The sequence below is a fragment of the Martes martes genome (genome assembly GCF_963455335.1).
Source record: "Martes martes genome assembly, chromosome: 5".
Lineage (NCBI taxonomy): Eukaryota > Metazoa > Chordata > Mammalia > Carnivora > Mustelidae > Martes > Martes martes.
The window spans coordinates 100,266,272-100,292,444 of NC_137892.1; the positions used below are offsets into that span (position 1 = coordinate 100,266,272).

The following is a 26,173-nucleotide window of genomic DNA, read 5'->3' on the forward strand; positions in this document are numbered from 1 at the left end:
GGGACCCAGTGTCACATAAGTCATGAACTTGCCCCTCTACTCTCTCTAGTGAGAGATTTGTTTTTAAACTTTATAGTTTAAGGTTTCAATTATATGTAAGCATCGGTTTATTCATAGAAACTCTTAATTGGATGATGCAGAAACAATAAAATAGAATCGTTTGGAGTCACCGACCAATGAAGAGCAGTAAGAACTTCAGATAAAGTGTCCGTGAAATTGTATAACATTATGGGGTAAAATGATTTGACTTACCAAAAACAAACAAAACCCCCTTTTGTTTATACTAATGCTTCAAGAAAATAACTGCTTAAAATGAGGACAACCATTATGGGGCACCTGGGTGGCTCAGTGGGCTAAAGCTTCTGCCTTCAGCTCAGGTCATGATCCCAGGGTCCTGGGATCGAGCCCCGCGTCAGGCTCTCTGCTCAGCAGGAAGCCTGCTTCCCCCCCTCTTTCTGCTTGCCTCTCTGCCTGCTTGTGATCTCTCTCTCTCTGTCAAATAAATAAATAAAAATCTTTTAAAAAAAATGAGGACCACCATTGGATCTACATGAGACAATGGACGTTAGCTGAGGCCACTGTGGTGATCATTTCACGATATATACACATCAAACCATCAAGCTGTACGCCTTAAGCTTATTCAGTGATGTATGTCAATTACTTCTCAATAAAACTGGAGGGGAAAAAAAGGAGGACCATCTAGAATTTATATTTGGTTATCCAGTAGGGAATATGGCCCAATAAAAATAATATGTCTGAAGTAATTTTACAAAATGGAAAAAAATCTCCCATGGTTATGTGCATCATTTTTGCCCAAGAACAAGGAAAAATAAATAGCTGGAACTTGAGGCCTGATATAAAACTGAGAATGGACTTTCTGAGTACAATACCCTCATTTCATAGACAAAGAAGCACTGAATAAGCAAAATGTTATCTATTTAGATTCTTTCTAAGACATCATGTGGGTTTAACATTGCATGGAGCTCTTAATGGGGAATAAAACCACTTAAAATTAAAATAAGGTATATTATAATTCTTCATATATTATTTCCTGATTATAGAAACCCTCAGACTTCCAACCTAAGGAATGTGGAAACAAACAGATACACATGGTTGTTCTCAAGCAAGACTCACGTTGAGAGCAGTCACTGCCAATCCAACCCGGGTAACATTGACAAGATCGGTCAATGGGGTTACAGGTTCCGTTGTTGGTACAGGTACAAACTCCAGCACAGTTTTTCCCAAATCTGCCACTGGGACACACTGTGAATAAGTTACAGGGTCAGTAATGCACAATTACATCTCAGCTCATGGAACTCCAGTCTTGGGGCAAGAAACGACTTTGAAGGTCATCCGCCCAGCTTCCCGTTTACTGGCTGCCTCCACTCAACAGCATCCCTCATCTTGAACGGGCTCATTTTAAGCAGACACATGAAGCCAAAGATTCTTAGGAAGGCATCCCAAACCAGGAGACATCATCACATTTCTAGAAATCTGACTTCATGGCCGCTCACTCAGGGAGCCAAAACCCTTCTTCCCTCTGTTGATTTTTCCTGGGAGGCTGTTTCCAGTTAATACCAAAGAGTAGCACAGCTCAGAGAATAAAGAGATTCTGCCAAAGCAGGAAGCCAGCTTCTCAGAAGTTCCTAGTCATATCTGCAGAAGTTGCAGACACAGCACACCAGAAGGCATGGAGAGCTGAGAGCGGAAAACGTGTCCTCGGACTCCCCCAAGGGCAGACTGTATGTGGTTCGCCCACCAATGCACACCTCTCTGAAACACTCGCACACCTTACCTTCATTGCAGAGGGCGCCTGTGAAGCCAGGCAGGCAGTCACAGAGGCCCGTGATGTGGTGGCATGGCCCGCTGCTGTGCACACACTGTGGGCATGTCTGGCTGCAGCGATGCCCATAGAAACCAGGGGAACAGACTGAAAACAGATCGGAAATCAACAGATATAATTCCTGGGATGTGTGTCTCTCAAATTCCACATCAGCCTCCAGTTCCAGTTAGGGGTAAAAAAAATTTTTTTTAAACAATATTGAGAATTTTCCAAGTATAAAATCACCACCATGGAAGGAAGAGGGGTACTCTTTAATAATGAAAAGAAACCACTAGACTGGATGGCTCGAGGGCAGGCAAATGTCTCTGTCCTCTCAATTTTCTCATTTATGGTCCTACTTAACTCAAGGCATGACACAGAATGGAGGCTTGAAGAATTTTTGTTGAAGAAACAATTCTAATTCTATTCTAAAATACACCAAAAATACTCTCAAACCGTGTGTCAATCCTTTATTCTTTAAGAGTCATTACTGGCAATAAATAGATCTCCAGTCTTCATTTATCTATCTATCTATCTATTATCTATCTATTTATTTTAAAGATTTTATTTATTTGACAGACAGATCACAAGCAGGCAGAGAGGCAAGCAGAGAGAGAGGGGGAAGCAGGCTCCCCACTGAGCAGAGAGCCCGATGAAGGGCTCGATCCCAGGACTCTGGGATCATGACCTGAGCCGAAGGCAGAGGCTTTAACCCACTGAGCCACCCAGGCGCCCCTCCAGTCTGCATTGAAAGGATTGTTCCTTCTCAATGTGATTGAGGTAAATGATGGTGATTGAAAAGGGAGCAAGCAAAAAAATGCTACATAACTAAGTCCTTCTCAAGACATTCCTTGAATTTAAATACAGGATGAATGTGTAGAGCGAAGAAAAAAAAAGTTATTTAAAAAGTAGGATAAGGTATCTTAAAGTCATATACTCTTTTTTTAATTATGTTTCCTAAAAATTTAGTAAAATCTTATGGATCCCTTCCTAACTTCAAGTCCCATTGACCTATGTCAACAGCCCCATTTTTAACTCCGCAGTGCTATTTTCCCCACAGCACTGGCTGTAAGTCTAATAGCACGATGTATGATTTGCCGCTAGGTTTGGCTGATGTTGACTTCTGGTAATTGAGGTAAGGCCAATGCCAAAATTGCTGAATCAAATATTTACAGGTCAATGGATTTCTGGAACACCATTTGTAAGATTTAAGGCAGGATCGAGAGACGTATCCCGATGATAATGCCAATGAGGCATTGAAATCATTACTGAGAAGGAATGGCTCTAGCCCCATCTGTTAGGTTCATCCTGAAGGCTGGAACGAATAAAGCTCTTGGGGAGTGCTATCAAGGACAGCCCTTGGAGAAACAGGGAGACCTAGTATCTCTCCTCTCCCTCCCCTTGACTGAAACAGAATGGCACCATGTGCTGAGAGGTAGGACAGGAGCCGTAACTCCGGGGGCCTAAGAAGGGAACGCAGACATCGCCCCTCATGAGATACTTACTTCTCTGACAAGTGGTGCCTCGGAACCCCGGCGCACACTCACAGATGCCGTCATCTGGGGAGCACGAAGCCCCATTTTTACAGTAGCAAGGCAGAGAGCAGTTGGGGCCCCAGCGCCCCTCAGCACACACGCTGTCACAGTGGACACCTGAAACAATGCACACGAGTGAGGCTGAGTGAGAGGCAGGGTGGACAGGTGCCTCGGGGATGCAAAGTCCAGGACAAGGAGCACGGTCACGGTCCCCAAGCTGAGTGATCCCAGGAAACCATAAGGGGGCACGGCGTAGGGTTTAAAATTCACTTACATACATCCGTACATCATCATATTGTGTAATCACTCATTGTGTCACCATAACATTAAAATAATCCCAGGATGATTTTCTATGGAGTCATAAAAGAGCAGGAATAAAACACCTTTGTTATACTGGTTTTCCTCTTTTAGGAGGAGGAACAAATGGGAAGCCCAAGAGTTCTATTAAAAGAAAAATTTATCAAAAATATTTTATCGTTGAAAACTTCCTCCCCCGCCCCATTCTTCATCTTTACAGAGAAATGAACAAAGAGTAAAAAGAGAAAGAGAAGTAAAACAGTGGTTAAATTGTTCTACATAAAGAGAACCTTCCCCCTGGAGCAGATACCATCTTAAAATATTTTGATGATACATTGTACAGGATGGAAAGATACACTCATCTGTGCCACTAAATTCCTCTTTAAAAATTTCACCTTACACCAGGCAGGTAAAGGCAGAATATCACAACTGATGCTATTTATAACTGTTGTCTAAGTTATTGATTATTAGGATACTATATGTAGGTTTTTAACTCTCACCCTGGGAACAGAAACTCTAGAGCTACTCATGAATGAACAAATGCCTAAAGAAAAAACAAGGGAGGGGAACCAAAATAAGTCCCCAAAATAAAAATAAAACCAGTTTTGTTTTGTTTTTTTTTTTGAGGTAAATAGAAGTCTCTTTGGTATGTTTGTCTTTGAAATACAACAGGCACCTCTTTCTTGTAAGTCAGAATTCTCCGCAATTCAAAGACATGCTCTCTGCATTGAGAAGCAATGAGTTATAATTAGTAGTGAACCAGCGACGGCTGGCTTGAGACCAAGGGAAAACACAGGAAAAACAAGCACGTACACACACAGGGACTCCAGAACGCTGTCAATACCCAGCACCAAGGAAGCTGAGAAAGGCATGTTTTGTATTACAGTTTTTGCTTCTGTGGCCCAAACCTTAAAACAGGTGCAGCCCCAAACCACAACGTGAACATGGCTAATTGGTACACAGTCATTTCTGCCGAGCCATAACTCCGCTTTGGACAGTTCCCGTTTCTCTCCTTCCAAAAGTCTCCCCCTTAGTAAAGGCTGCTAAGTAGTCATGAAAGCGTACAGACCTCATTGTGTCTAGCTTGCCCCAACAATAGATGATTATTTGAGCTTGCACTGTGGGCTGAAGGAGATCAGACCTGCTATAAGCTGACCAGCGTTTCGGGGTTCCCTATAGAATAAAATACAAAATTTGGGTCCATTGTGATTTTTTTCCCTTGAGTTCACGAACATGCAATCTTTTTTTATTTCCCTAAAAACCTCTTTTGAAAAGCTAAGGTGGAATGACATGTAAATTCTCTGCTCACCAAATGTGATTCACCAACTATAGGGTTGTATCTGGTGTTTTGGCTGACAAGGCAAAGCATCAAACCTACTGAGGAATAAACCACTTCAAAAGAGGGCTGCAAGCCTAAATTTTGTTTTGTGAGTCTGAAGGAGGTATCAACAAGGGTAACCTGTTACAGGCTTCAGTCCTGAGATCTGACCATAATCCATAACTCCTATTTAATGGCAGCTAGGATGGGGACACCCAGTTCACAGATACTCAGACAACCCTGAGCATTTGGGTTTGGAGCCATTCATGCAAATCCCAGTTAGGATTTTTGAGATGCGGAAGCTGAGTTAATCTGAAAATCATCCTGAAAATGAGTCCTCATTTTTGGCACATTTTTGTGGGGTGGGAGCTTGAGGAAGGGGGGGATTTAGCCATTCATGGTGATTTGGTTCATCAGCTTCTTGCCAAATCTCTCCTTCATATCCAATAAATGCAGTGAAGCTGGAATGGAGCACACTTTAGGTCAAAATTATCTGCCACTTTTTTACATTATAGATTATCATAATTTATATACGACTTAGCACATTCTCAATCAGAGCATGTTAAGAGAAAAAGACTCCAGGGCAGATTGGCAAATCTGAATAAAGTGATCCTTTATTTCATATCTGACTTGTCTTCCCTAATAGGTTTGTCCAGCTGGATAACATAACCATCTGTCATAATCAACTTTATCGAGGTAATTTTCATAGAGTAACAGGGCCCACGATATAGCAAAGAGATCCATTACAATGATATGCTTGTTTCACATGATTTACCCATGATTTCATTTCCAGAGAATCACAGGGAATTCTAGAGATCATCTGTCAAATCTTCTGTCTCCAAATGTATAAGCATATTTCAACAGAACCCAGCTTACTTTTAAAAAATCTTTATTTCAGGATTGCAAATAAATCTTTCTTTAAAAAGTAAATTATAATAATTCTATTACCAACTTCCCCTAAAAATCAATCCCTTTTCTTTTTCTCTACCATTGGTAAAAATAAATCATCATTTTTCAGATATTAATGCTTAATCTATTTGTAGACTTTGTATATTTGAAGCTGCATTTTTTCCTCTTGCTGTCCCATTTTCTCCTCTTCAGAGCTCTGTGCCCTCCTGTTATCTTTCCCTTCATCTTATAGTCAAGAAAAGATAAGATAAATTGATTATTGTTGAGTTGTTACCTTCTCCAGAGAATACTTGTATTTTAAGGGAATATACATGTAAGGAGCCTAAGAAATAAATCTCTAATTGTGAAATATCTATCAAGCAGTGAGGCTCACAGAGGAGGTAACTGGGCAAGTGCTTCTCTAGGTTACACTAGGTATACAGCTACTGATGTGACTTCTGTGTAAAGGTATTCCTGCCGTAAATTTTTTTTCAGGATAGGGAATTCTAAGTTTGCATTAACCATCTTTTTTTAGTGTGTGTGTTAATCCTAAATTATTTCCATCGATTTCACCGCAGTCTTTGCAAACTTGGCTGGCGTTCTACAAGACATTTTTCTGTTTCCTTTTTTAATCAAAGACAGAAAAAAGAATTCAACTTAATCAACATTCAAGGGGTCCAGTAAGCTATTGGCTTACTGGTAATAGGTTCTCTAAGAAAGACCTCCAGCTGTAGAATGATAACGGCCCCAGAATAAGCACCGTTAACTCTGTCTGGGGGATCACAGTCAGAAAAGGAAATAGCTTTAGAAAAGGAAATAGCTTGTGAAGGTGGACAACGGTTCCAAGCTAATGGAATGGTGCGTATAAGACTCTAAAGTCCAAGGAAGTACCCAAAGCTGAGAACAGCCAAAACTGGGGTTGGAAAGAATGGGAAGGTCTCTGGGAAGCCAGTTTGTGGCATGCAGAGAAAGCCAAGAACGCCATGCTGTGGAGTGTGAGCCTCCCCCTTGGGGGTGACAGGGACAAAATAGACAATTAAGTAGGAGAAGCACATAATTAGATTTGTGGTTGGCAGGAGGGCAGAAGACAGTATGAGGAGGATGAGCCTGGAAGAGAGAAGGCCTGTGTCAGGTGGCTGTTGTAGGTCACACAGGTTAAAAAAAAAAAAAGATATATATGACAAGGTCTTAAACTAAGTCATTGGCAGTTGGAATCCAGGGAGGATAAATTCCAGAGAAACATAAGAGAAAATGGAGATGAAATATCTGTACCTGCCCCCCACCCCATATTCCACACAGGGTAATGAATGAATTCTGGCAGCTCCCTGAAAGCGAGATGGGGATTTTGCTCCCTACAGTGTTAAAGATGTTATTAAAGATGGTGCTAAATATTTGTTGAATGCATCAATAAGCAGAGTCCCTCTTTCCACCATGATATTCAGAACCATTTTCCAAGTGGATGGAGCAACCATATAATTCCCTCTTTCCCGAAAGAAATGATGAGAAGCATAGGCAAACCAAGAAACCCAGCGTATTTCTGTTCTGTGTGCCTAAAATGGTGACCTTTCCCATCTGAGGGGGTGGAAGTGTCTGCCTTGCTGATTTTGGAGAAGACAGACCTTCATGAGCTCAGGTCTGTGGTCTGTGTTTTTTAATGTTAGCCCAGATTACAAAGCAGAAGAATTATGGAGGCATCTTGCAGAAATTCTTTTGGAAGGTTTACTAAAGAACAGATAAAGGCTCTAATAGGAATTACTTCATGAAGCAACTCCCTAAGGTATTTGGAAGAGGGGACAAAACGGGAAAGGGGTATCTTTAAATTTGCAGAAATCTCTGGTTCAATGGAAGGAAGAATTTTTTTCCTGATAAACGTTCTAACGCTGATAAGGCGATCTGTGAGGGACTGTTTTTGCCAGGACCAAGGACAAAGAGCTCTTTGATAGCCTTCCCAAGTTGCTAGGCAATGACTGAATGATCGTGATAAACTTCAGCTAAGCAGCTCTAAAGAAATGTTCGTGCATTTCATGCCTGATGCATTATGCCGGCAGCCTCAGTGTGAAACCAGCATTCACTAGGCATTTGTGATCGCATGAATGCGGTAAAAGAAATCATCTGGGGTGTCAGTACTTCTCCCTCTCAGAGATAGAACCCAAACTCCTCATCTTGCTAATTGTTCATATTCCTTCTGCCAGCACTGCAACCTTTGGGGGCATTAGTGAACGAAGGACATGATTTCAATTCAGTGTCTGGTTCCTGAGCAACAAGCTATGAAACACGTATTAGAACGAAGAGAGAGATTTGTTAATAATCATTGGGCTTGATGATTATAGAAGAGAAGAACCACAGTATAGAGTCATAAGACTTTTTCTGCTTTCCTAATCCTCTTGCTAACAAAGCGGCCACTTACTGCTGGCGTAGAGACGTTAATTCATTGGCGTCTCCACCGGTGCCCATGCAGGGTTGGCCCGAGAGGATGTGAGCTTCTGCAGGCCGGGGGCTGGCAATGCTTTCCCCTTGTGTTCCCGGTACCACCCAGCACTGTGGCTGCACACAACTCAGGAGACACTCGAAAAGGCTTGCTAAATTGTTCTATTTGGATGCATGAATTTTAAAGATGGATTTAAAAAAAAAAAAAAGATCTGCTTTCTCGGGATGACCAAGTTGAAAAAAACAACTTGAAAAGTCCTAGAAAGCATCAATGTTTGCATTTGCAGCTGCAAGACAAAAGCACCAGAGAGTATGACCTGCCTCACCCTGGACCCCCGGATAAAAGCAAACAGGACAGACTGCTAGACAGATGGGGAACTCGGGGAGCTTTGGCTGTTTCTGCAGCCTTTCTTTTCAGAACACAAGCCCCTTCCTCCACCGTCACCTCAGGGACCCCACATTCTGCTTTTGCAGAACTCCCTCCCCACAAAATCACATAGACAGACCTACAAGGGCTCCTGCATGAATGCTGTCCACCCTTCAATACCCTGGTTGATTGGGTGCATGCATGTTAATTAAAGCTCATTTGTGCCTGAATTTGGACTTTTATGTTACTGCACAATGAAAGGTAGTTTCCCCCTTACTATAACAACTCAGGTGTTATTAAGCCTCATGAGAGATCACTTTGGGACAGATCAGTACCTATGGTAGCAGTTCACTTGTTCACCTGGTCCTACTTGGAGTATTTGGGGAAATGCACAGAGGGGGCCATCCTTTGGGGGAGGGGCTGGAACCACTACAGGCCTAGCTGTGCTTGCTGGGAAGAGCCAAAAAGCTGGGCTCAGGGTGCCTGGATGGCTCAGTGGGTTAAGCCTGTGCCTTCAGCTCAGGTCGTGATCTCAAGGTCCTGGGATCGAGCCCCACGTTGGGTTCTCCGCTCAGTGGAGACCCTGCTTCCTCCCCTCTCTATCTGCCTGCCTCTCTGCCTACTTGTGATCTCACTCTGTCAAATAAATAAATAAATTCTAAAAAAAAAAAAAAAAAGAAAGAAAGAAAGAAAGAAAAAAGCAAAGAAAAGCTAGGCTCTTCTCAGAAACTTTCCTCCTTCTAACACACTCCTCCTGGCCAGACTCAGAGAATCACCCCACCTCTCCTGCTACTCTTCTTGCCCCTGCTACCCTCATCCATGCTTGCTAGTTCCTCTCCTTTTCCCACCATTCCTAGAGGTTGATTTGGTATCCTAATCTCTTTTCTCTTAGTTTAGCATTTAACTCCCCTCCGCCCCCGCCGCGGTATGAGTATATCCCTAAGCCTTCTGCCACTGGTTACAAGGCTTCTGTCACAGAAATGCTCCCTGGGACCCCTCTACCTCTTCAATAGTGAGAGTAAAAAGGCATAGCAGAGGCCAGTCTACAGACTGGTAACTATGTCCATGCATGGGTCACCAGTGCAGCTTTTGAAATGACAAACGAGGCCACCATGTAAAGTTGTGCAGGCTGTATACTGCACAAGAGCCCCAGGCCACAGAGCAAAGGGAAGACGAAATCCAGCTTGCCCTTGACCTGCCAAGAAGTGCAACCTGAAAGATTTCCAAATCTTCTCCAAATTTGTACAAAAGGTGCTTTATGGGCTGGCAACGGCTCCATCCCCCTCCTCACTCACTCTCCAGCTTGTCATTCAGTAGATGTGAGGTGGGGACGGGGAACACACAAGTTAAAAATATTCCCAGGTGACAGTGATCTTAGCCAGGGCTGGGAACCAGGCTGGAGACGACCTATGTCCCCACACAGCTGGAATAAAATCTTGATTAGCTCTCATGCTCAGTGAAGAGGTGTTCTGGCTGGCTGAAGTCAAGGCAGAAAGGAAGAAAAAAACGTCAGCATGTTTCTACTGTTTTGGGAAAATATTTATAAAGCATATTACCTCACTACTCTGGAAATACACATTCACACACACACACAACTAATTACATTTCATTGACATCTGGGACTTTTGAATAATCATTTTTAAAAGTCAGTCTCATTTTATAGCAGTGTGCATGTGTGTGCGTGTGTGTGCCTGCGTACATGCACGTGTGGGCTCATGTGTATGTGGGGAGAGGTGTGGGAGAAGGCGCCTAGGACGCAGACTATATTTTGGACAGTGTTTCATTTTTCTGCCCATTTTTTTTAAACTGCAATCTGCCTCTTTTTGATAAAATAGTCAAATGGCTAAAAATAGCTATATAGTAAGGTTTTAAATAACTATATATAATAAAAGTGCCTGTCTTTTTTTAATGGTACCTTTCTTTTGGAAATAGTACCCGGGATATCAGAGGCAACTTTTGGTTTGGGTAATATGTATGGCAGTACCTTTTGAAAATCTGTTTTAGAACCAGGTAAAATGGAACGGTCGATGATAGAAATAGAGTCTCAGTTCCTTTAGGAGAAAAAGACAGTCCAACGTCAGAAAAGAGGGTAAAGTCAGGAGGAGTGGTGGATGAGCCCCACGGTGAGAAAGCCAGCTGATTTCCTTAGTGTATCAGATTAGCAGATGATTTCCTCAGTTGAGGTGTGTCATTTTCTTTTCAAAGATTTTATTTATCCATTTGAGAGAGAGAGAGTGAGAGAGAGCATGAGAGGGGAGAAGGTCAGAGGGAGAAGCAGACTTCCCGTGGAGCTGGGGGCCCAATGCAGGACTCAGTCCTGGGACTCCAGGATCATGACCTGAGCCAAAGGCAGTTGATTAACAAACTGAGCCACCCAGGTGCCCAAGGTGTGTCATTTTCTTTGTAAAGAGGAATAAAGCTCTCCCCACCCTTATCTCTGGCTCTAAAAACAGAGGTCTGATGAGCATCCCCCCCAACACTGTCCTCCATGACCTTGCATTGTTGGTGACCCTGTGCCTTCTTATTGATTTGTCAGGGGAAGAGCCCCGTTACACTCTTGTTGTTAGACTACACCAAAACCTCACTGTTACCCCCAACGCTATTACCCTGTCCAGTGATACCGCACATTTCAGCTACAGCACCCTCAACAACAGGGAGGAGAGGAAAAGGAATCATTGACTTCCCCAGACTCATGTTATTTATCCGCCCTGGCATCTGGTATCCAAATGCAAAGCCAAAGCTTTCTTTATGTGGAGAAAGATTCTTCTGAGGTACTTCTTCAAAAACAAGTTCGTTGATGAAAAATTATGAGTCTATCCAGTGTTGACAATGAAATGGCGCTCTATGTAAATAACACAGAGTCCCCTCTTCTTTCCTCTTGGGAAAATGAACCAGTTCTTGGTCCAATTGGTGGGGGGCTTTTTGAAATGTTCGTAACCTTCTTCTCCTTGATGTAAGTTTGCATATACCTAGTATGTACTGTGAATGTGGGGAATGATTTCTCTTTAAAAAATTCTTGGGGCAGTCTTAGATCATCAGAGATCAACAGCCTCCACAGAAGACCCAGAGAAATGAGACAATGGGGCCATGAAGCAAAGAGACAGGGGGCTGATAAGTAAAGAGCAGCTTGAAGCAGCAGAGTGTCTTCCCCTTTGGAGAAGCAGACCAGTCACAGATGGACAGAGTATTACAAGATTATGCTGTGTGACAAAGTCACTGCATTCCCGCAGGAGCTCCATAGGTCTAAGGCCAGATGGGGTAATTTGTCTTACCCCACGACCCAGACTGTGGAATGCAACAAACACATTTTCTGGCTGGCTTCAGGCCAAATCATATCTCCTGCTTTTCTCATGTAGACGCGAGTATGCCTTTCACAGTCTGGCTCTAAATCATCAAAGCAGGTAGATACTTGAGCAATGACTGGTGTGTTCAGGAACACCTCACATTTCCTCTGTATTCATAAAACAAAAGGAGATTTGGTGGAGTGTGGTCCAAAACAAATGATAGGGCTTCTCTGTTAGAAAAGTTCTGAATTTGCCCGGGGGTTCAAAATGCCTTTCCTTCATTGTGGTGATGGAGAACTTAGTACTGGTCATTTTATTTGAGGAGTTCAAGCATGCTAGGGAAGTGACGAAATCTGGTTTACTCTTAGCATGATGCAGTTTTAACATTTAGTGACTGAGAGCCACATGGAAACATGGGGAGGTGGAATTTCACGCTGTGAGGTCAGAGTTATCTTAGCTTTTGCAGGTCAAGGAGAAACTGGAGGGCAGAAGAGTCCTTGTGTCTATGGGTAACTCCTATTGACAGGAAATAAAGTCCATTACCCCAGCCTTGGTCTGCTTCCCAAGGTAGCTCTCAGACACAGGAAATCAAGCACATGACAGTTCATCTCAGTTTACTCCTGTCAGAAGCCAAAGCAGCTCTCAACAAATTTCAAAGGACTGAGACACTGACAAAGAGGTCACTGATGACATTTTCTATTCAAGGATCTGAAGACATGTATTGCCAAGTTAGCAGTAATCCCCATATTGATCTATAGACTCATTCCTCATTAAATCCACCTTGCTTCTTCATAGGAATTGATATGTTCACCCTAAAATTCATATAGAAATTCAAGGGACCCGGGATGGCCCAAACAATCTTGAAAAAGAAGACCAAATTGAAGGACTCACACTCCCCATATTTCCAAAACTTTCTATAAAGCTATAGTAATCAAAACAGTATGGTACTGGCATAAGGATATGTATCAGAGGAGCAGAAGTGAGAGTCCAGACATAAATGCCCTCATACAAGTGGTCAGTTGATTTTTTGCAAGGGTATCAAGACAATACAGGTGATGGGCGGGGAGGCGGATGAATGATCTTCTCAGGACATTATGCTGGAACAAATGGAAATCAGCATGTGGAAGAATGAAGTTGGACCCTAATCTCACACCATATATAAAACCAAACTCGAAAAGGATCAAAGACCTAAATGTAAAATCTAAAACTATAAAATGCTTAGAAGAATACACAGGTACAAATCTTCGTGACCTTGGACTAGCCAACGGTTTCTTAGATTTGACACCGAAAACATTAGCAGCAAAAGAAAAAAACAGATAAACTGAACTCCGTCAAAATAAAAATTTATTCTGTGGAAAGAGACTCATGAAGAGAGTGAAAAAAGTAATATACAGAATGGGAGAAAATATTTGCAAATCATACATCTGATAAGGAACATACATATAAAATACATAAAGAAATACTCCAAGTCAATTATAAAAATACAAAGTGACCCAATTAAAAAATGAGCAAAGTCTCTGAGTAGATAGCAGAAATACAGATGGCTGGAAAAAGATATACAGATGGCCGAACTAAATACAGTAGACGTTTAAATCGTCCTTTATTAGGGGAATGCAAATCAAAAACTCAATGCAATAACATTTCACACCACTTGAATGGCCAGAATAAAAAAGACAGATAATAAAAATTTTGGGTGAGGAGACAGAAACCTCACACATTACTGGTGGGAGTGGAAAACGGCGCAACTGCCTTGAGGAACAGTGTAGCAATTCTTTAAAAGATTCAACTTGGAGTTATCACACAACCCAGCATTCCACCCCTAATTTATATTCCAAACTTACACATCCACACAAAACTTTGTACGTGAATGTCCTTAACAGGATTTTTCAAAATAGCCATTAAGTGGAAACAACCTAAATGCCTATTAACTGATGAACGTGCAAATAAAACGTGGTCTACCCGTACTATGGAATATTAGTCAGCGGTCAAAAGGAATAAAGTACCGATAAATGCTTCAGTAGGAATGAACCTTGAAAACAAGCCAACAGAAGGAAGCCAGTAGCCAAAGACCACATATTGCACGAATCTATGCAGTATCAGAATAGGCAAATCTATAAAGACAGAAAGTAAATTAATGGTTGCTTAGGGTGGGGCAGGGGAGTATGCCTAGTGGTGAGTTGGGGGTAAATGGAGAATAACTGCTAATAAGTACAACTGGAATTTCTTTACGAGGTGATGAAAGTCTTCTAAAAATGATACTGATGATGGTTGTACAATTCTTTGACTATACTAAAAACCACTGGATTATACAAATAGGTGTATACACCTATACAAATAGGTGGATTCTGTGGTATATCTTCCTCTCTCTGCCTCTGCCTCTCTGTCTCTTTATATATAAATGCATACATATAAACATATGCATATATACTCTCTCTCTCTCCCTAGGTATGTACAGACACACATAAACATACACATACACACATATGCACATATATGAAGAGGTTGCAGTTTATCAGCACTTATCACCACAGTCCTCTCATATAATTCTCAGAAGTCCTCATCCATGCTCAGAATTAATCTCAGCCTAACTGTCCTTTCCCTCAGCACATTTTGGAAGAAGTCTGTGCACAGTCTGTGCAGTCACAACGAGAGCTGGAGATGCAGTGGGAGGGCATTAGTGCAAACCCTGTCTCTCTCATTTACTGACCCTGGGGCCTTGATCAACACTCAACTTCTCTGTGCCTCAGTTTCTTCATCTGCAAAAAGGACAGAATGATATTTTCTATCTCACAGAGTTGTTGCAAGCCTGCCGTAACCATTCAATAAACACTACTTATTTTTATTTCTCTGTTCTTATTTTTATGCTTTTTTGCTAAGAGGTAAGATCACCCTAATGCCATAATTTCCTAAATGTTCCATTTCTGGCATGGAGGCATAAGATTCTCCTCTGAAAGAACCATCTCCTCAAAACATGAACCATCACTACAGAGGACACTTGGCTTGTTACTACCAGTTTCTCTTTTAGAAGACATGTCAAAATAAAAACAAACAAACAAACAAACAAAAAACAAAAACAAAAAAAAAAGGAGGTAAGTCAAAAAACCATTTTGGAAGATAGGGAAGCACCATCAGTATGGAAATAGTTGTTTCCTACAAATCTCCCTCTCTTCTCTGAACATAGATACATGTATATTTAGATATAAATACAACATATGCAAAATACACAACCAAACACACACATACACAAATGACTAGGAATGAGAATTTTAAAAGAGAGTTTGGGCTCATTTAACCACCTTAAACACGCACCCAAGTTTCACAGTACTTGACTCCCAATTGGCGTATTAGCAGCCAATATTTTCTTTTACTTTCAGAAGAAATCGCTCATAAATAGACCCAGTCTCTCATCCCCAAGTTCAATAACTTTCTTGGTGCATTTCCATTTGTAATTTTTCTAAATAAGCATTTTAAATTCCACTCATTTTGTAAGGTTTTGTTTTTGTTTTTTAGAATAGGCTTGACTTCATGAAAGAAACAAAAAAGCAGGACCCCAATTTGCCTGAGCATTCAGTGCCCTCTCCCAAGTCTGTTTATCATGAGCAAAAGCAGGGTTCATTTTCTAGTCTGATAAACTTCCTAGCTGGAACCGTGAAGCCCTATAAATAAGGAGAAACCTCCACCTTGTGGCTACAAAATTGATACTCAATCATACTATGAATTTTTATGACCTAAGTATTATTGTAAGAAAAAGAAAGTTTTAAAACTTTCATGTCTAGCAATGAATATTTTAATATGGCATATTAACCATATTAATATTAATATTGAATATTTTTGCCTCACCAAGATGAACTTAGTTATGTTCTTATGGTTTCTTTCCATCCTTTCCTCAGTGCTCCAAAATGTCACAGAAGCCTTGCTAGGCCCTTCAAGCCATTCACTCGTCCCTAGTTACTGAATTAGGTCTCATACTGATATCTCTTGGGTAAAAATGTGACCGTTTTCACTGGAGGTTTTAACATTTCTTCTTCCCTGAAAAGGTGACCTGTGTGTGCTTCTCTAAAGCAGCAAGGAACAGCACTGGGTATAACGTGGCACGTTTCCCATTTCAAGTAGTGGTCCCTGGCTCACCTGACCATCCGGGGAGGCAGCGGCAGTGACCCGTTGTGGAGTGACAGCCATCTGCATGGCTACAGTCACAGCGCTCTGCACAGTTCAGCCCGTACGTACCATCCTGCGTGGAAGACAGCGATAAGGTCATGGAAACCCATACTGAGAGATGATGGGGACCTCGGTCAGCCACCTCAGATCCAGGACTCTCCTCTCCCAAGCATCTCTCAGCAACACACATTATAATCCCCTCTTGCCATCTCTCTCTTTCCCCAAATGCAGGCAGTGGTGTTTTAAAATCATTCAGACTGTAATTGATGTCTAAGGTAATGGTTGGTCCTATGAATGGTGAAACCAACTGATATGCACACATACAAATATATGTAAACATGCTCATTAATTAAGAGAATCTTTTGTGTCTTATCATAAGCCACCGCTCATAATGAAATAGTCTTTTGCTCCTGAAGATTTTTATAACGTGTTCCTTGTAGGGCATGCTACTCATTAAGCTCTAAAATTAAAAGAAAATCATAGCGCTAATTGAAGTTCATTTCTGTAAACTTCCAATGCAATACAAAGAACCTTTAGGAGAAGTGAAAATCTTCTGTTGCTTTCCCCAGTCAATACCCTCCTTTCCATGAGGAAGTGTCAAGGACATGAGTATTCTGAATCGAGATCCCAAGGAAGGCTGGCGTACTTGCTGGCACGCACTCCTCCCCGGTCTGTTCCCAGGCCTGAATGTTTTCAGGTGCCCATCCGTTTCGGTCCAGCAGAGATGACACCCTTCAGGCATGTAATCGTTTAGTTTGTGGGAAAGGAATGGAAAACTCTGCACTTAGCAACACTTCCCTTTCATGCCAGGTCTTGACGAACTGAGGGAGGACACTATAAACCTTCAGGGCGTACACAGTTACGCAGGGCAATGAAGCTGAAAACCAGCATAAAACAGGTGGTGGGTATCTGAGAGCATCATCATTTGACTACAATTTACTAAAACTAAAAAACTAAAAAAATAAAAAAAAATTAGGCTCCACTAATGTTTGCTGGGGTTTTGCCACCATATGAGCCACTTAAACCAGCAGTGGACTTCAGTGAATTTTCTAAAGCATCTTACACACACACACACACACACAGGGCAAGATTGTGCCAGGTGCTTTGGTTTACCTACCATCAGATTGTGAGTGAAAGGTGCTCTTCGAGCCCGTCACAGAGCACTAATAATTTGTTCACTGGTGGATGAGAGGCAGCAAAGCTAACTGAACTCTTTCCCAGGGGTTTGGAGGGCACATGAGAGCCCAGGGTGGGATCCTCTCTAGTTGGGAAATGGGTTGTACTTGATGAAGTGGAAGCCCAGGGGAAAACTGCTCCCACCACAAGGGGCCCAGTTCTGAGGGTCACAGTGTCATCTCGCCATTTCTCCTGGGGGCGAGAATGCACATCACTGAGTGAACGCTTAATGGCTTAGGAGGAAAGAAATGAGATAGGAAGAAAGAGTCTTGGAAAAGAGGGCAAGAAACAGGCCACGGGCTTCAGAGGAAGAAAGGGAAATCGGCACGTTACTACAGAACATGTGTCCCACTTGCAGCCCCTGTCTGCCTGCAGTGGGACAGGGTATGAGATTTATAGTGACTACTGCCTCCAAAGTAGGTCAGGGGAGTGGAGCCAGCATAGAACGAGGGAAATCTTTGGAGATTCTTGTGACTTGAGATGCACTTGTGTTTAACAGACGGCTGTTTCTAAACCTCTCACCACCTCAGTAAGCATTTCTGTGACACTGGTCACCACCCCCTTTCAATCCTCTGCCACTTTCCCGCCCTGAGACGGAAGGATTTCCATGATAATGGAGATACAATATTTGGAGAGTTGACAGGCAGACGGCTGGGTGGTTGACTGGCTGCCACGGAGACATAGGGCTACAGGAACGGGGTTAGGGGGGGCGGCGGGGGGAAACCAGGCAGAGATGAAGGAAAAGAAGGGAGTGCTTCTCGCAGAGCTACCCAACCAATTTCCATGTCTATCCCTCTTCTGATCTTATGTCCGATTTGACTTCAAAGACCTCAGTTCTTCTGAGGGTTTCGTTGGGTTCATACATGCATGCCTGACACTGGGGACATTGCAGCAGTGAGGAGACACTCTGCCCTCAGCAACCCCACCCCCCATGCCTTCCCAGCTGGGATGTTGGCTCTGTCGTACCTGGCAGGGGAGCTCACACTTCTCCCCACGCCAACCAGGTGCACACGTGCAGGTCCCATCTTGGGTGTTGCAGGCTCCCCCGTTGAGGCACTGGCAGGTCAGGTTACAGCTAAAGCCCCAAGTGCCACTGGGACAGCTGATGGAGCAGTCCACACCGTGCCAGCCTGCAGCAACAAGAACGCCAGAGCGTGGAGGAAACAATGGTGCACATCGGGGCCCCCAGGCCCAGCACAGAGAGCAGGGGCGCTGCCGAGAGGCGCCTCCATCAGCAACGACCCAAGTACCCAGATTCCATCTGTGCTGTATGATGGTCAAAGATGCCACGAGCAAGAGGCACCGCTGGGCTACTGGGATAAGACAGGGAGCAGGGGCACCTCTAATGTGTGGCGATAAGCCATGCAGAATGCCGAGTGTCGCTCTGGTCAGGAAAGTGAAATATTTATATGGGAGGCTAAAGGAAGGCATGTGTTTGAAAGAGCAACCCTACCTTTAAAGCAAACCCACTGGACCCTGCCTGTTGCAGCAACTAGAGATAGATACATTTTGCCCTTTGCCTAAAATTGGACCTTGGCTGCATTTCTTGGTGCGACTCCAGGCCAATTTCGGGACATGGCTGTATGTCTGCTTGCTCACTTTAACCCAAAGCCCACAGACTCCCAGACTTTGGGAGCTGGCAGCAACTTTGGAGATCCTACATAAGTCCCTTTCCTTGGCTCACAAATGTAGGAGAGCCCACCCTGGATGGCTGGGATTAGATGCTGAACGTTGGCACCAATGGAGCTAGAACCCTAGTGGAGGTTTCTTCTCTGTGACTTTAGAAGGTAACAGAATGAAGAGCAGAGAAAAGACTCATTCACCCACTTACCTGCCTTGCAAGTACAAGACCCATCTACAGGTGAGCAGAAAGCATTGTTCTTACAGCCACAGAGAGAGGAACAGTTTATTCCGTAGGTTCCCAGTGGGCATGGGATAGAGCAGTCGATGCCCTAGACAGGCACAGAGAGGAAAAGGCATGCAATTTTACTGCATGAAATAAGGCCAGCACAAACAAACAAAAATACATCTTGGCACTGCTAATTATATTCCCTGTCTAATTTTAATACTTGTATTTTTTTAAAATTGTTAAATGTCCTCAGCATACAAATTTTAAAGATTCAAGGGCAATGCTAGCTGGCCTGTTTAGGATTCAGTATTAAATGGGACTCAAAAGAGCCTGCTGCCTTCATAAGCTTCCCCTCCTAGCAAATAAAAAAAAAACCCTTGTCCTTGCACTCAGACAAGCAGATACAGAACAATAAACTATCAACTACAGCCAATAAATAAATAAGCATAAATATAAACTATACATTAAATTGCAATGCTTCCTAGCCTTCTTTGAATAATATGTAAAATGATTAGTGGGTGAGGCAAAGCAACAGAACACACACCACCTACAGCATGATTCAATTTATTATCTGACAATAAGCCTAAAACATAGAAGTGGATTATCAAGGATGGCTGGAGGTCATCTTCTTTAAAAACAGAAGAGACTTGAGGTGCTGGGGTGGCTCAGTCGGTTAAGCATCTGCCTTCAGCTCAGGTCATGATCCCAGGGTCCTGGGATCAACCCTGCCTTGGGCTCCCTGCTCAGCGGGGAGTCTGCTTCTCTCTCTGCCCCTCCCCCCTGCTCACGCTCTCTCTCTCTCTCTCTCTCCCTCTCAAATAAATAGGTAAAATCTTTAAAAATAAATAAAAAGAAAAACAGAAGAGACTTAACACAGGCTTAATGAAGGGCTCCACCAAAGAATAGTGATATAGGTTAGAAAAACCTGTAAAGATCCCCTCAACTCTGAGTCTTTATTACCTACTCACCCCACATTTCACACTCTGGAATAATTAACAACATCTTCATTGGTTAATCCTCTCCTCTTTCAAAGGAGAGAAAATAATCAAAACTCACCCATTTTCCTTTATTTTTTTCCCCCATTTTCCTTTAAAACAAAAATTCCTAACCTGTAGTTCAGGAATCCTAGAAACTAGGTAAAATTCTGCTCGGTGGGTGCACGGGCAATAAGGTACCTCCTTATGTTTCTTATTAATGCTTTTCATTCTCTTTCTAGGCCATGATGTGACAGATCTTAGCACATTCCCTGTACTTGAGGAAAGGTCCTATATGGGACACGGTGTCATAATGCTCCTCATCGTACCCCGCGTCACCTTCCTCCAGAGCCACTCACTTTGAATCCCGGGGCACAGGTGCACTTCCCGGTCACACTGTCACAGTCAGCCCCGTTTTGGCAGTTGCAGATCTGCTGGCAAGCTTCCCCGAAGAATCCAGGAGAACACGTCTCATTGCAGTAGAGTCCTGACCAGCCCGGCTTGCAGGCACACTCTCCAGACATGGGGTGACAGCTGAGAGACACGGATGAAAGGAGAAAGTCACTCCCGGGTGAACATGACACCCAGGGCCCATGCAAATGTTGCTTCAGCCATGAGCAATGAATGGGTGGGTAATTCCATGCACAATAATTTAAACTTCGTTCCCAGGCTTGCTATGATTTAATTAATTGGCTGAAACCCGACTGGTACCACAGAAATGCGGCGTGAAATCGGCATCATGCTCTAACCGGAAGACTATTACAATGGCTTCCTTTTGTCTGAAATTCATTATAATCTTCATAAGTTGAAAGCACTAATTCAGCAATAGGTCCCTAGATGAGAGGGTTGAAAGAACGACTCTGTCCGGTGCACGACACCAAAGTGGTGAACCGGGGTTTTATGTCCAAGGAACTCCAAAAGCAGTGGACCTTCCTTGCCTGTTTCTGTTCTCCGTACCTGCTGGCAGAGCAGCTGTCTCTACCTGAGGCAGCTGCCGCAGGGACTGGCCAGGCAGCCAGCTGTCACTCTGGAGCAAACGGACACATCAGCTGCGCTGGGAGGCACTTGTTAGTGAGGCTGACACAATAGGACACTCTGTGGCATGCAAAACACATGTGCTTCTCACCACAGGAACATCTCAACAATCAAACTGGCTCTGCTCACAATCGGAAGGCTGTGAAAGACGGTCTCTTCCACCCCTGGTGGAGATAAACCCTTCCTGGTAACTACAGCCCACAGCAGAATCCACTGCCTCATCCAGAACTTTGGTAAGGGACTCTCATCCAGAGACAATCCATGGATTTTCAGTCTTAGAGAGAATGATTTGGGGGAGAGGAGGAGGCTGAGATGGCACAACAGCTCTCCCACTGCCTGGGTACCTTAGTGAAAGCACACAGCCCCTGAAGCCTGAAGTCCTAGTCTGTCAAGGGCAGGTCTCAGCCACACCCCTGTGGGGAGGATGACTTGTTCCTCTGCTGCAACTAAGCGCCCACAGGCAAAAGACGAGCATCCGGCACAAGCTTTATTAAGGGAACACGCTATGAAGAAATACCCAAGTACTACTCCATATTTAACATGGTTTCTTAGGTATAGAAGATTTGGATTTGAGGGACACCTGGGTGGCTCAGTTGGTTAAGTGTCTGCCATCAGCTCAGGTCATGATCCCAGGGTCCTGGGATCGAGCCTAATGTTGGGCTTCCTGCTCAGCGGGGAGTCTGCTTCTCTCTCTCTCCCTCTCCCTCTGCCCTTTCCCTGCTCATGCTCTCTCTTTCAGGCTCTCTCAAATAAATAAATAAAATCCTAAAAAAAGAACAAAGGTTTGGATTTGAAAGGCAAGGGTTTGTCTTAGATCTCCTTAGACCTACTCAGATCTACTCGTCTGCTCCCAATCCTTGAGCAAACACTGGGCACCTTCATCTCAAACTTAGGCCTGTCAAATACCATGTCTTAGTTCTTCTGGTCCTTTGTTCCTCCGTGTTTACTCTCAATCACCCCACTGGAGCAGTGGTACCACCAACCACTCAGCTGTTTAAACCAGAAACCTCAGTTATTCCTGGGAACTCCTCCCTCATTTCCCATGTCCTCTTTATCACTAGGACCTAAGAGCCGGCCTCCACCCCCATGTCTCTGTCCACACCATCACCACACTACCCGACACTGAGAAACCAGGGAAACCAGGCCGGCCTTCTGCCTTGCAGCCTCTGCACTCACTCAAGACTTGTCACCTAAAAAGTAGATGCTCTCCTATCATTCTCATTAAATATCTTCAAAAACTCCCCACTGCACTGGGAGTAAAATCTGTGCTGTCTAACACAGCTATAGTGACTGTGTTATTTGTTGTCTAAACCAGGACATTTTAAAGAGTGAAGAGGGAGTTTTTAGGACTACAGCCCCTAATCCAAAGAGTCCCTGTGATCCTAGACATCAAGTTGCCCTAAATGCAGCCCACAGGCCATTGTTACCTGGCCACTACCTGCTTCCCAACCTGTCCTCTAGTCATTAGTCTCTCTTTATTACCATGCTCAACAGCAACGGATTTCTTTTACTTGGGAAAAGAACTGAGTGTTGCCAATATAAGGGCGTCACGTGGGCTATCCCATACACCTAGAAGACTGCTTCCCCATTCTTCGCCTGGGCATCTCCATTTTACCCATGTCTTCCTTCCATTCTAGACCTCGAGTTCCATGAAGGCGAAAATTTGGCATGTTACCTGACCTGTCCCCGGCCTGCAGTGGGCACACAGCAAACACTGAATGCGTGATGGAAAACGGCAGTTGAAGTAGAGAAGGTTCGGACTCTGAAGTCTTGCTTTCCCACATGGATCTGCTTACCTCCCTGAGTCACCCAGCCACTCTGAATGATAATCGGTATATCTGCACAGAAAGGCAAGATTTGCCCTAGAATTCGTTTTTAAAATGTCAGAGTTGTGGCCGAAGGGGAACCACTCTGAATTACAAGGCATACTCGCTGACGTGACTCTTCTGGTGCTACCGTAAGTCAACACACGTGCGAGCAGCTAGCGTTGACCCAGCCCTGAGTATGTGTCAACATCACGCTCAGGAATCCGTGAGCACATAATTTCATTTAATTCTCACAACCCATTCCAATTGTTGGGTATCATCCCACTTTATAAATCAGGCAAGAGTGACCTAGAAAGAGTAATTTATTCAAAGCCCAACACAGGTAGTAGCGGAATCAAACCCGGACCTAGATTTATTGGTTTGTTTTTACACCAAAGAGAAAGGAGGCTTGGTCGCAGCTTGCCGGGAAGGCTAGATGTGAAAAAGAATGGCTAAAATGTAGGACTTAGCATCGAGCAATGGGTTAGCAGGACCAATAAAAGCCTGTATTGTGAAAAAGAAGAGACAAATCTAAATTTACTTCAGGAAGGTCCTACATTTGAGAAAGGGAAAAGAAATTTTTTAAAAGAATTTATTTATTTATTTGACAGAGAGTGAGATCACAAGTAGGCAGAGAAAGAGGGGAGAAGCAGGCTCCACACTGAGCAGGGAGCTCGATGTGGGGCTCGATCCCAGGAGACCCTGAGATCATGACTGGAGCCGAAGGCAGAGGCTTAACCCACTGAGCCACCCAGGTACCCTGGGAAATGAAATATTTTAAGCGTGGATTGGTTAAAGTAGTTTGCCTTACTTTGACATACTATAAAAAAAAAAAAAGGACATCTTTTAGTAGCAAATATTGCTTTACATTAAAAAGGAGAAAATCCTATTCCCGGTGTAGACACAAATGTTAAACAAAACAGACAATCCGGAGATAAGGGAATTGACTAAGCTACAGGCAGACACAGAGATTGATATTCAACACCCCCCAGTGAGGATTAGTGCAGCACACTGGTTCTCTGATTGATTGGCACTGAAATTAGTATTCTGCAATTTGTAATTAGATATAGGAAGCCAGAGCACTTTGGAAGCATTTGATGGGTTCTCTTGCAGGCAGCTTAATTGGTAATGAGATTTACGTGTTGATGTTAGAGGCGGATTGGAGGTTGAAGGGTAACACACTCCTACTCATTTTCTTTCTAAAGAACAGATTGCTCTGTGTATATGAAAATAGGATTACATACACATAGGAATACCTATCACTTTGTACACATATACAACCAGATATAAACATTCAAGTCAGTTTTTCAGTTTAAGAGTTAAATTATTACGTGAGTCTAATATAATGTTGGCTAAAATAGAACGAGTCATCGAACTTCCTTTTGTTCATTTCCTTAGGTGTTATTAATGCTCAAATGTAATGACAATTATGTGGCATTTGCAAATAGGCACATCCTGATTGCCCACAACTATTAAATGTCCTTATTAACAAGAGCTACTGTACATCTCCCATGTGGAATCTTAATAAATCTCCAATTTTATTTTGGTGTTCAAAACCATTTCTACTCTGTAAGAGTTAGTTTTTGGCTGAAAAGTACAGGTCACAGTGAAAGTCTTTAGGGTCGATAGTAATACTATGATCAAAAACATGAGGGTCACTTATAATTATATTTAAATTCATTTCAACCTTAGGATAGATTGTAAAAGTAAAAATGGCTCCAAATTCTTGGTAACTCCTCCTATCAGAAGGTGGAGTGTTTTGAAACCACAGCTGGTTGTGTGACCTGTTTTGTCCACAGGGATGATAGCAAACACAACATAGCCAAAGGTTTGAAAAGTGTTTGCATGTTGGCATGTTGCTCTGTCTCTTGCTGCTTTTGGGAGCCAGTCATCCTGAAAAGAAGCCCAGGCTAACTAACATGCTAGCTGCTAAAGACATGTGGCTCAGGTGCCCGTCACCACTGACCAGATGCTGGACAAGTGAGAGGAATTCTAGAACCACTCTACCTCTAGCTAGTCCGCCAGCTGAATACAGGGAGGAAAGCAGAAGAACCACCAAGCTGAGCCTAGCTCTAACAGTCAAGCAAAAAACCAACTGCTAATAAATAATCAACTTATACCACTGTCTGCGGTGTTTGTTTTGTTTTGTTTTAATGCAGCAAAAGCTAACAGATACAAACCGCTAACCCAGATATGTGGTTGCATTACCTGTCAATATGTACATGCATATAACTACATATTAACCTAAAGACAATATAAACTAATAGTCTGCATTGCGTAAGTTACCTCAGTCATGAAAACGAAAAGTTTTAGGGTAAATAAACATCACGAGTTACATAATAGCAAGCTCCACTTGCCTGATTAAATGGTGAAATGAACAAGCTGGATTTTCAATTAAAACAAAGATTTGGGGTGCCTGGGTGGCTCAGTGGGTTAAGGTTCTGCCTTTGGCTCGGGTCATGATCTCAGGGTCCTGGGATTGAGCCCCACATTGGGCTCTCTGCTCAGCAGGGAGCCTGCTTCCCCGCCCCCCCCCGCCCCTCTGCCTACTTGTGATCTATGTCTCTGTCAAATAAATAAATAAAATCTTTAAGAAAAATACAAAGGCTCTATGCCTTTTGGTTCAAAGGAATCTTGTGTTTCTAGGACTTTCACATTTAAGTTCAGGGTACTTTAAGGTACAAGAACCAGGGGGATGGCTTCAATTATGAATTCAATAAGAGAGAGTCCTTTCATCAATACTGAACTAGTTTTAAGAGAAATCTGCAAAAGCTAATTTTTATTTTTTAATTTTTAAATTTTATTTATTTATTTATTTATTTACAAAAGCTACTTTTTAAAAACTAGCTTTCAGGCAAGCACTTCCTGGGTTAATTGTTTTTAATCTGATTATTTGTTATACCTTATTAGACGGATTTTAGTTTTCTTTTGATCCATGTGATTGCCAAATAATTTCCCATACTTCTTTGGTAAAGCATACATGCTTAGGTACATGTGACCTATGTCAAATATATCAGGGTATTGATGTCAGTCAAGTGACTGTCCACTGGGACCTTGCCACTATTGAACATGGTACCCAATTCTAACAAAACTCACATTCTCTCTGCGTCCCCAATGCTTCTCATGACACAGCTCCCTTCTGTAGGTTTATTAATCTATTTGATGTCAGGCTCATACAATGAAATAGCACTCTGATATTAAGAAGTTCTTAGCTGTCACTACACAAGGCTTACCTTTT

The 26,173-nt window shown here is 42.9% G+C and overlaps 1 protein-coding gene across 1 annotated transcript in view; it reads right to left on the reverse strand.

Moving 5' to 3' along the window:
• Positions 1 to 26,173, reverse strand: part of MEGF10 (multiple EGF like domains 10) — a 120,977-nt gene that overhangs the window by 19,292 nt on the left and 75,512 nt on the right. Inside the window, exons 9-15 of the mRNA XM_080804779.1 lie at positions 20,455 to 20,629; positions 19,104 to 19,224; positions 18,239 to 18,402; positions 16,067 to 16,169; positions 3,328 to 3,474; positions 1,796 to 1,930; positions 1,135 to 1,263 (exon numbers count right to left, since the gene is read on the reverse strand). Coding sequence (XP_080660905.1) covers positions 1,135 to 1,263; positions 1,796 to 1,930; positions 3,328 to 3,474; positions 16,067 to 16,169; positions 18,239 to 18,402; positions 19,104 to 19,224; positions 20,455 to 20,629 — 974 coding nt within the window. The remainder of the gene's footprint in view (positions 1 to 1,134; positions 1,264 to 1,795; positions 1,931 to 3,327; positions 3,475 to 16,066; positions 16,170 to 18,238; positions 18,403 to 19,103; positions 19,225 to 20,454; positions 20,630 to 26,173) is intronic.